This window comes from Hipposideros armiger, unplaced genomic scaffold (assembly GCF_001890085.2).
Source record: "Hipposideros armiger isolate ML-2016 unplaced genomic scaffold, ASM189008v1 scaffold_515, whole genome shotgun sequence".
Taxonomy (NCBI): domain Eukaryota; kingdom Metazoa; phylum Chordata; class Mammalia; order Chiroptera; family Hipposideridae; genus Hipposideros; species Hipposideros armiger.
The window spans coordinates 762,356-773,152 of NW_017731865.1; the positions used below are offsets into that span (position 1 = coordinate 762,356).

General features: G+C 38.5%; 1 protein-coding gene across 1 annotated transcript in view; it reads right to left on the reverse strand.

Moving 5' to 3' along the window:
• Positions 1-693: 693 nt before the first annotated feature.
• HSD17B11 (hydroxysteroid 17-beta dehydrogenase 11) overlaps positions 694-10,797 on the reverse strand; it is a 34,516-nt gene continuing 24,412 nt past the window's right edge. The window contains exons 6-7 of the mRNA XM_019668085.1: positions 3,966-4,082; positions 694-1,446 (exon numbers count right to left, since the gene is read on the reverse strand). Of these exons, the coding sequence (XP_019523630.1) occupies positions 1,365-1,446; positions 3,966-4,082 (199 nt within the window). The 3' untranslated portion in view covers positions 694-1,364. The remainder of the gene's footprint in view (positions 1,447-3,965; positions 4,083-10,797) is intronic.

A 10,797-nucleotide genomic window follows, 5' to 3' on the forward strand; every position in this document is an offset into this window, starting at 1 on the left:
TGGTGACCCCCAACCATAAAATTATTTTTGTTGCTACTCTATAACTGTAATTTTGCTACTGTTATGAATCGTAATGTAAAAATCTTTTTGTTTTCTGATAGTCTTAGGTGACCCCTGTGAAAGGGCCATTCGACCCCCAAAGGGGTCACGACCCACAGGTTGAGAACCGCTGGTCTATAGTATAGCCTTCCTTAAACAAATTGTCACGTGATCCTTATCTGCAGTGGCACTGATGAGATTACTTAATTTGTTCAATAAGTGTTTAGGACAGCAGCTGACATACATTGAGTAAATATTAGTTTCTGCTTAGAGACTGGATCAAAATCTTTTATCAGGAAGTATCTGAATCAAAATGTGGTTCATTGGCTACATTTCACAGGGGTCAGTGGCTCTGATTTATATGTTTTCTGAGTATGAACTTTCTAATACAAGTTCTTCATATGTATGTATCTAACATCATCTTGAAAAGATTTTTCTTTAATAGAAATCCAACAAACCTTACTTTTTCATTTTATAGGTCTGATCTTATATTACCATCTCTCTGAGCCTCCTTCTCATCTGAGAGATTCCCAGACACTAAAATAAATAAATAAATACATACATACATATACAGACCTTTGATCACATAATCCATTTTTTTAATTTGAAGGTTAAACCATGTTCTGTTCAAAACAAAAAAGATGGAAACACAAGTTTAAGTTTGATCCATTTATTGTTGTTGCCACTTATGAGTATATTCTCCCAAATCTCTGCCTTAAGTACCAATGATGCTTTTTTACTTGAAACACGTGTCCATTTCTAGTTCCTTGTGCCGAAATGTTTTCTTGGAATGTTAGGTACCTCTCAGAAAACAGAGTCATAATGTGTAAAATGAAATGTGGGAGTGACATTTCTTACATCACATGAAATTCACTGAAATGCCACTAGAGATAGTCCTTCTTTGTAGTTAGAGAGCTTAAAGTTTCTATTTTATGTACAATAGAAAAAGGAAATGTGAATTATATAAAATTTAAGTGTAACTAAAAACAAAAATATATCTTAAACATTCATAGTACAAATTTGCAAAGCTTTCATATGAGCCATAAAATCTTAGAAATTATTGTAAAACTGCTTTTGTTCTTTTTCTCCATTTTCCATAGGTTGATTGCTAAAGTATTTGTCTTCGTATTATATGACATTAGCGTTCAGTTAAAGAACAGTGGTAATAAAAGAGGACTGCCAGAGCTTCAAAAGGTGATATTAAAGAAAACATGATAATTAGAAAAAGCAGACGTCCAAACATTAAAATTCTGATTAATATTAGATTAAATGAACTCTTAGCCCTGGTAAATCAATTTTCAAAAAAAACAAGCACTTATTGTCCTTCAATTTTTATATCCAATAATGGCATCAAACCTAATATTCATCTTTCGCTTTAAAATTGTCATGAAACGCTCAGGAAAGATCCTAAAAGAAAGATACATGAAAATAATTAGGAAATTAATATTAAGTGCAATTGTAAGATATCATCTCTTAAAATACTTGCTTATCACATATCATGTCCATGTTGATTTTAAATAAGATTAAGAACTTGAACACAGTCACTTCTGCACGTTCTTCCCAGTTAAATCCATTTTTGTTTCAAAAGGAAAAGGAAGGGGGCTTAACATTCTTTAGGGTAGAAGTGATTTGAAATATTTAGTTTTGAAATAAACATATGCCTCTATTTTTCAAAAGATCTAAGGGAGGAGGTGTATAGAACTGAATAGTTGAGATGCTAAAGGCTTTTTAAAAAAAGGAAACTGACACTGGAAAGGAAGCGAGAAGAGGAACTAATTTTATATTTTATAGTCCAGGATATTATTAAAACGCTTCACTAATAGATGAGGGAAGTAGAATTGCTAAGTGAAAATGCAGACCACAGCCTTGGCTTTGAGCATACTGCTGAACAAGCTATTTAACTTTTGACTTCAAATTCCTCATATGTAAATGGAAAAATGAACACCTACCCCACAGTGTCCTTTGCAGAATCAGTGTATTAATATAAAATACCTTAAACAGTGATAGACATGTAGTAGGTTTAATGTTTCCCCCCCCACCCTATACTTAAAAATATTGAGGAACTTATCACATTCCAATGAGTTTGAGAGAAACTGAACAGAATATGTAAGTCAGTATAACTTTATACAGACATTGGCCTAGATGACACTAAAATAAAGTTTGGAAATTGAGCAACAAACATTCCTTGTCAGAGGAAAATCAGGGCAATGATAATAATAGTAGTAATTATAAAAATAATAGTGGTATATAACATTTATCGAATATTTATAGCATACTAAATATTTTATGTGCATTATTTTATTTATTTCTCACAGCCCTGTAAAGTCTTGTTATTGTCTCCATGTGACAGATGAAGAAACTGAGCTTCAAAGAAGTTAAATAACATTCATGTTCAAACTGTAAACATGTCACACAAACATAGCTTCATCTAATTTGAGTCTCTATGTTAAAAGTCTAGGAATAGAATTAATTTATTCAATCAGCAAACATTTTGGTGCCTATGTGTCCATCAACTCTTCAAAGTGCAGGAGCTATAGTGATTAAAAACAGGCAAAATTCCTTCCCTCACATTCTAAAGGACTATAATAAGTAATGCTTACCTATGTGATGTGACAAGTAAAATGCTAAACACTTCACAGGTTTTAACTTGATTTTTACTCACCAAGGAGATCCTTGGGCTTTATCACCTAAACCTCTAAGGTATGTTCAACCACAATTCCTAGAAGAAGGGGCTAAAAACCCTGACACATGCCACTTATGTTTTTGATCTCTAATTTGTTTTCAGTCTGTGGGTCAGTAACTCTCAAAGTACGATCTTAGAACTAACTACCTGAGGCAGTTGCCTGTTAAAATACAGGTTTCTGGGTCCTAGCTAAAACACCCTGTATTAAAATCTTGAGAGGTGAGATCTAGGAATCTATTTTTTAAGTCAACTTCCCAGGTGATCCTGATACCATTATCACATTGGAGAAGCCTGACTTATAGGACGGGCAGGAAGAGGATTTTTTTTTTTTAAACCTAAGGTACCTCTTCAGTTTCCCCTCATCACAGCTTTTCCAATGAGTCATGAGGCAACGTGTTATGATGAGGCATTCTTTAAACCAGCAGTTTCGCATCTTGACTGTACACTAGGATCACCAGGAAAGTTGCTGTATTATTTAGAGAACTGACCACACTCCAGGCCAAATAAATCAGAATCTTGGGGGGTAGGTCTCAGGCATGAGCATTTTTTAAAACTCCCAGGTGAATTCCAATGTGCACCAAAGTTGAGAGCTACTGCTCTAAATAAATGCTTCTAAATCTGAATATGCATACAAACCACCTGTGGATCTTATTAAAATGCAAATTCTGATTTAGGAGATCGGGAGATTCTATATGTCTAACAAACTCCCAAGTAATGCTGCTGCTGCTGGTCCATGGACCACATTTGAAACAGCAAGGCTCAAGAATCTCTAAATTTATTAAAGATTATTTAACAATTCCTATGCTTCAGGGTGATTTTGCACAAAATAAGAGCTCAATGATTATCTGTTATATATTTACATTTAATTATACATCGAAAACCTATCGATGGCCTCCTCCAATATCATTATTCTGTGATTCTATTATGTAGTAATATTTAAAAACTATCCTTCTTCATTTCATATACATTCATTTAAGGTAAGACTTCCAGAAATATGCAAATTTCTTTCTTTAAAAAAATATTAAGAATTTGTGGAAATTATTCAGTTCATTTACCCAACTACTATATCAATCTTGCTTCTTCAATGATTAACAAGCGTAGTTTAAAAACTGATGGATTCTTTATGTCTATTATCTTTGTTAACTTAATTCCACTTAATTGTACTTTATAAAAATTTGGTTTTAACCTGAGTAAAAACATGTAATAAATACTTATAATGCTAACAAACATAACTGTTGCTTACCTTTCCACCATTGTTAAAAAGCTTATGGAAGATGGAACAAAAATCATTTTCTGCTCAGTCAGGATCCCATTCATCAGCTTGTTTACCACTTCCTCAGGTTCCAGGGTGGGTCCCAAACTGAAATCAGAAGCAGTCTTCAGAAACAAATCATTTCAGCGAGGCTTCAGCTTTAGTTCAGCGCTCAAAAAATAAATTACCATACAAACCATGGAAGAACTGACATAGCATCCAGCCCATCATAGGTGCTCAAAAATGGTAGAGGCTTTAGCATTGACAACAATAACAACAACAGCCGTTTAGCTAGTGCTTCTCATGTACTGCACACTGTGCTAAACATTCTACACAGGTTATCTCAATGAAGTTTTACAATAACCCTACAAAGGAGAGACTATAGTCCTTATTAAGCAAATGAGACACATAGAAGCAACTAGGACTCAAAAATCATATAGCTCGATTAAGACGGACAAATTCACTTTTAAATCTTTAGAAGTCTTGGGAAAGAAGTTAGATACCATTAAACTTTTTTTATATATAATTTCTATAATCTTTTCTTCCTTTTTTTTTTTTTTAAGTTGGGGAATTGGGGGAAGGGGAACAGACAATTGCTGCCCTTTTGTTCTTCAGTCTAGTTGTAGAGGATGTTGCTTCACTGGCCCAAGTTGGCACCATCATTGCGCTCTTCCCGGGTGAGGCAGATCNAAAAAAAAAAGGAAAGAAAAAAATTCAGTGGTCAGGTTGCCTCTAAGATCAAGTGGGAATTCTTATCTATTTTGGGGAAAGATGTGATGTCCAGTGTAGATTACGACTATCCCAATATTGGGGCGGCTGGTTAGCTCAGTTGGTTAGAGTGCAGTGCTCATATAACACCAAGGTTGCTGGTTTGATCCCCATGTGGGCCACTGAGTTGCGCCCTCCACAACTAGACTGAAACAACTACTTGACTTGGAGCTGATGGGTCCTGGAAAAACACAGTTCCCCAATTAAAAAAAAAAAAGACTATTCCAGTATTTTCAGGCTCAGTATTTTAATTTCAGGAAATTAGATTTTTGACATTGGACCAGTCAGAATGGACTTTTTTCAAGTAGAATAGTTGGGCATCTGCGCTGTAGCATTTTATTTCACCTTAAAATAATTCCTAGACGAAATACCTTCAATTGTCGTCAGAGATTTTCACTGGCTGATTTTGGAATACTGTTTGAATACCAAGGAAATCTTGGGTAAAAGGAAGCACAGGATGATTAGGGTGATGGTTCAACTCTCCAAGAATTCCACTGAAGCTGTGTGATAGTGAGGCCAGCAACCTTGCACTCAGATCCCCAGCTTGACCTCTGAGTAGCTGTGTGACTTTAGGTAGTTTGTTGAAACTCCTTGGGCTATAGTTACCTCATCTATAAAATGGGCATAATGGTGCCACACACAGAGAACTGCCCAAGGGAGTAAATCTGCCAGCCAACTTGGAGAAGATGCTGTTAATAATTGCTCCCCTTCCCCATGGTAAAAATCCTTATTAGCCATTTACTCACTAGCCAAGTTGGTGTTGAGGATATACTACAAGTGAATTTTGGCCTGATTCCACACCCTTTCTAATTCTTGTTTCCCATTAAAAAAGAGTAGATTTCTGGCAAGTGAGAATAGTGGCATGGGGATGGGGCAGGGAAGAGTGTTTCTGAAAGTGAGCATGTGAACCTTTTCACAGGAAATAGAAGAGAGGCCAGTGAATCCTAGCAGTCCTGTGGCAGGGCCCCAGCGTGACAGCAAGGGATCCGAGGAAGGCTCTGTGGTGTGTCCACAGAGGACAGGTTCCTTGCCACAGTCAAGATTTCTGTACCCCGCCAAAGAGAGAGCCATCTGTCATCAAGGTCCTAGTTTAGGACCAGTGTACCATGATAGCTGACATTAGGAGTCTTTCCCCATTTACTCCAAGACAACGTAAGCTTCTTTGATTTTTTATGTGACCCTTAGAAGTAGTCCTGTTGATGGCTGAGATGGATTTTCCCACTAACCTGTTAGTGGGTTCAGAGTTAGGATTAACTTCATTCAAATAACAGTTATAAGTTTTCAAATTTAGAGTCACCGCAGTAATTGCCTGATGTAGGTGAATTGGAGCAAGTTTGTTTAAAAAATGCAAAGAAATTCAGAACCCCTACAGCATTCATTCCATCAGTCACTTTCCAGCAGAGAAGGGCTCCAGCCTCTAAGGATCGCGGTTCCTGCTTACTGCTGCTGTGTTCACAGCTGTTTCAAGTCCTTCACCCACGCCTACACAGGATTGCAGGGGAGATTAGATGGCAAACTGTGCCTCGCACATAGTTAACATGCAATAAAAGGAACTGGTTACCATTTTGTCAGCATAATATCCAAGAAGTAATACTTATTTCTCAGAGAATACTGAAGGCCTAAGTTCATCCAAGTTTTCATTTCAGACTGGTGTGTAAAGAGCCAAAATATGTTTTTTGTGAAAAGGGGGAAGTTGTCAGTACACTTTGGGCCCGTTATCTTACTGAAGTTTCACTAACGGCTTTCTCCTAGCCTACTTCACAGTTTCACTTGGCAAGCTGGAACAGGTGTAACTTAATGAAAAGCATAAACAATTACATCTATTTCAAAATGAGTTTGCAGCTGACTGTAGCAGACTCTAGGCCTTCTAGTGTCATTCTCACAGATACTCTTAACAGTGTGCTGCTACAGTATGGCTAATGTATGGAGAGGAATCTAAGTTACAGTATTCAAATGTAATGTTTTAAAAAGCAGGCATTTTTGACTCAGAAGTCTTTATATCAACCTAATGTTGACTATAGCCAAACAGTAAGTGTATTTTGATTATCTGTATTACAAGAAGGTAATTGATGGGAAAGAGGGAGAAATTTATTGTAGGGATGATATTGTCTATGAAATTTTCTTATATGGTCTAGTGTCTATAGCAGCGGTTCTCAACCTTCATAATGCCGCGAACCCCTTAATACAGTTCCTCATGTTGTGGTGACCCCCAACCATAAAATTATTTTTGTTGCTACTCTATAACTGTAATTTTGCTACTGTTATGAANCTTCCCTGGAGAGGAAGATCAGTCGCCAGCTTCTGGATGGCCACTCACTGCGGCTGCTGGCCACTCACGCTGGCTGCTGGCTACACACGGTAACCCATGGCAACCCACTGCCACAGGGACTGCAGCCTACACCGTCGCCAGCGACTCACGGCAGCCCAGCTCCAGGTTGAGCTGTTGTTCAGCATGTTAGCTGTGGAGGGCAGTGTTCACTGGCCCTCATATGTGGGATCCGAACCGGGGCCCTCTGGCATCCCAAGCGAGTTCTTAACCATCGCACCACTCTGCCGGCCCCCCATTCTTGTTTTTTAGCTGAGCCATCCTGCTACCTGTTGGCAGCTCAGCTCAGGCCAGGAATCAAACCCGCGACCCTGTTGCTCAGAGCTCGCACTCTTGAGCGAGCTCTTAACCAACTGAGCCACTTGGCTGGCCCTGTCCCCATTCTTGAACTGTTTTATTCCAAGTTAGATGTTACCTTCTGAGTAGAGTCATTCTGCGAGTGTGAGAAGAAAGCTAGAGCTCAAAAGAATTTATATGATATTGTAATTGATGGTGAGTAGGAGGTATAAAATGGTGAAAAGAAAGGTTGGCATTAAGCCATTATTAGGCATATAATCTCTTCAAATCAATACTTGTTTTTTCTTTCCTGAAGGGGTTCAATAGTTTATCATCAGGGGTTCTCTGTACTGTCAAATTGATAAAGCAGTGTTAGGTAGTCTTAAAGATCATGTAAACTTCTCCTTGAGATTCCAAAACCTAGTATATATCCAAACAAACAAATCCCAAAGTCATATCTCATAGACAGCCTCAGCATATTTTTGGTTTATAAGACCCTTGCTTTATCTCTATATATCAATCCTACTTCTTTCCCTGCAATAACAAAGAAAGAGTCCTGTTCTCTGTGGTCTGCTTCTCAACCTTTCTTTCCTTGTTTCTTGAATTATTATTCTTTAATTAATTCCAATCTCTTCCTGCCTACAGGACCTGTTTCTTTTGCTTTCAATGATTTCTGATTTCTCATATCATAAAAATATTCAGTTAACATCTTTACCCGCCCATCCCCATTTGCCATCTTGTCTCTGTAACTTCCTGTCAAATTAATCTATGGTGATTGCCTCTGCTCTCTGGCTACCCATTTCCTTGGGAGGATAGACATCTTTTACCCCTCTATTCTCCAGCTGGTGCAAAGTTCTACGACCGTCTTAAATACAAGGAGCTATGTGAGCTCATAGGAAGGGAAAATCACCCAGATGTGAAGATAGAGGTGGGAGATGAGCCATAAATGGGACCTAAAGGGTGAGCAGGGGTTTGGCAGATGATGAAGGGAATAAGTGCTGCAGATGTAGGAAACCATGCAGATATAGGCACCAGGAGGTAAGAGATTGTGGTGCATTCAAGGAATAGGAAATTCTGTCTTGGAGATAGAGAAGTTAGAGGACGTAGCAGAGGACCAATTACTCAGTCTTAGCATTAGTGAGAGCTAGTAAAAGATTTTGAGTAGGGGACTGCTGTCATCAGATTTAGAAATGCTGCAGGATGCAGAATGCATTGGAAGAAGGACAAAAACAGATGGAGGGAGACCAGTTAGGAGGCTTTTCATGAACCTGGGCTAGAGATGATGGTGGCCTGAATTAGGAGAGAGAATAATAGAAGACATGGGCATTCATTATATATACACATACATATATATATGAACAGCTGGTATGCTTTAGGGACTGTTCCAGGCATTAGGGATACAGCAGTGAATAAAATACATAAAAACAAGTCACTTCCCTTGGGAAGCTAATGTTCTAAGGCCGGTGTAGACAATAAAGATTAATAAGCAAAGAATACATATTCTCCAAGTGCCAAGGAGAAAAATAGAGAACAGAGGGAGAAATGGAATCTTGTCGGATATGACTGTGGGCCTGTGTAGGCATAGTTGCAGTTTTAGGTATGGGGTGAGAGGTGCTGAAAGGACTTAAAGGAAAAAAAATGTAAAAGGAAAGAGGAGGTTAGGCTTGTGAATATCTGGAGGAAGAGCATCCTAGAGAGGAAACAGTAACATACAAATTCTTGAGATGGGACACATGTCTGGTGGCTTGAGGAACATTAAGGGGACCAGTGTCACTGGAGTGAATTGAAAGAGGGTGAGGGTAGTGTGATGGTTAGTTTTATAGGTCAATGTGGCTAGGCTATAGTCCTCAGTATTCAATCAAACACTAGGTGTCGCTGTGAAGGTATTTTGTAGATGTGGTTAACGTTTATAATGAATACTCTTTAAATAAAAGAAAATAATTCTTGATAATGTGGAATGGGCCTCATCCAATCAGTTAGAAGTCTTTGAAAAGCAAAACTGAGCTTTCCCTGTGCTGTAGATTGAATGTTTGTGTCCTCCCAAGGTTCCTAGGTTGAAACCTAATCCCCAGTGTGATGATATTTGGAGGTGGGGCCTATGGGAGGTGATTAGGTCATGAAGGTAGAGCCCTCGTGAATGGCATTAGTGTCCTTATAAAAGAAACCCCAGAGAGTTCCCTCACCCCCTTCTGCAATGTGAGGACAGGTTGGCTATCTGTGAACCAGGAAGCAGGCTTTCATTCACCAGACGCCATTTCTGCTGTTGGCTTGACCTTGGATTTTCAGCCTCCAGAACTGTAAGGAATTAACTTCTGTTTTATATAAGCCTTTGGTATTCTGTTACAGCAGCCTGAACTAAGCGATCCTAAGTAGAAAAATTCTACCTCAAAACTGTAGCATCAACTTCTGCCAAGAGTTTCTAGCCTGCTGGCCTCCCTGCAGATTTCAGACTTGTTAGCCTCCCAGAATAATGTGAGCCAATTCCTCAATTCCTTGGTCTATCCCTATATAAAATCTACTGGCTCTGTTTCTTTGGAGAACCCTAATACAGGTAGTAAGGTAGTGGGAAAGAACACTGACTTACCTGAGTCCTTATAGGTCATGGTAAGGACTTGAGCTTGAGGTTTTAGATGAGAAGCTAATGGAGGATTTTGAGCTGAAGCATGACATGATCTCCTATTTAAAGAATCATCTGGCTGCTGTGTTGGGACTCGCACAAAGGGGAATATAGGTGATGGTTGCTTGGATCAGGGAGGTAGCAGTGGGAGTGTTAAGAGGTGAGAGAATTCTGGATATATTTTCAAGGTGCAGCAAAAGCAAGCGGAATTGTTTTTATCATGGATGTGGGGAGTGAGAGAGAGGGATCAAGGATGGCACTGACTTTTTTGGCCCGAGCAACAGGAATAACATAAAAAGAACAGGGATAACATCAAAACCTTAGTTTTGGCAATATTACCTTGAAATGAATGTTGGCCAACAGGCAGAGATAATGAGAAGGCATTTGGGTATGTGTTTGATATTCAGAGAAGAAGTTCAAACTGAAAATATAAATGTGGGAATGATTAATATTGAATGTGTGTGGTGGGGGTCAGAGGATTTTGGTGAGGTGAGGGAAAGGAAGGAGTGAGGTATAAACCCAGGTTTTTGGCCTGGACACTTGTTAGAAATGCCATTCTCTGTTAGGGAACACAGATAGGGTAGAGAGATGCTAGGTTTTTCATGTGTTGATTATAAGACATTTATTTAACTGGAACTGGAGATAATCTAGGAGATGATGCAGTCTAATTTGATTCTTTTATAGATGAGGAAACTGAGGTTTCAGAATACCTAGCTTGAATTAGATTGTCCAGTGTTCTTTTTTACAGTATTAGAGCACCTGTAATTTATAGAGGCTATAAAAATAAAAGGCATATCTCCCTAATTCTGAGGTTGACCCAGTCATTCCTAGACAAA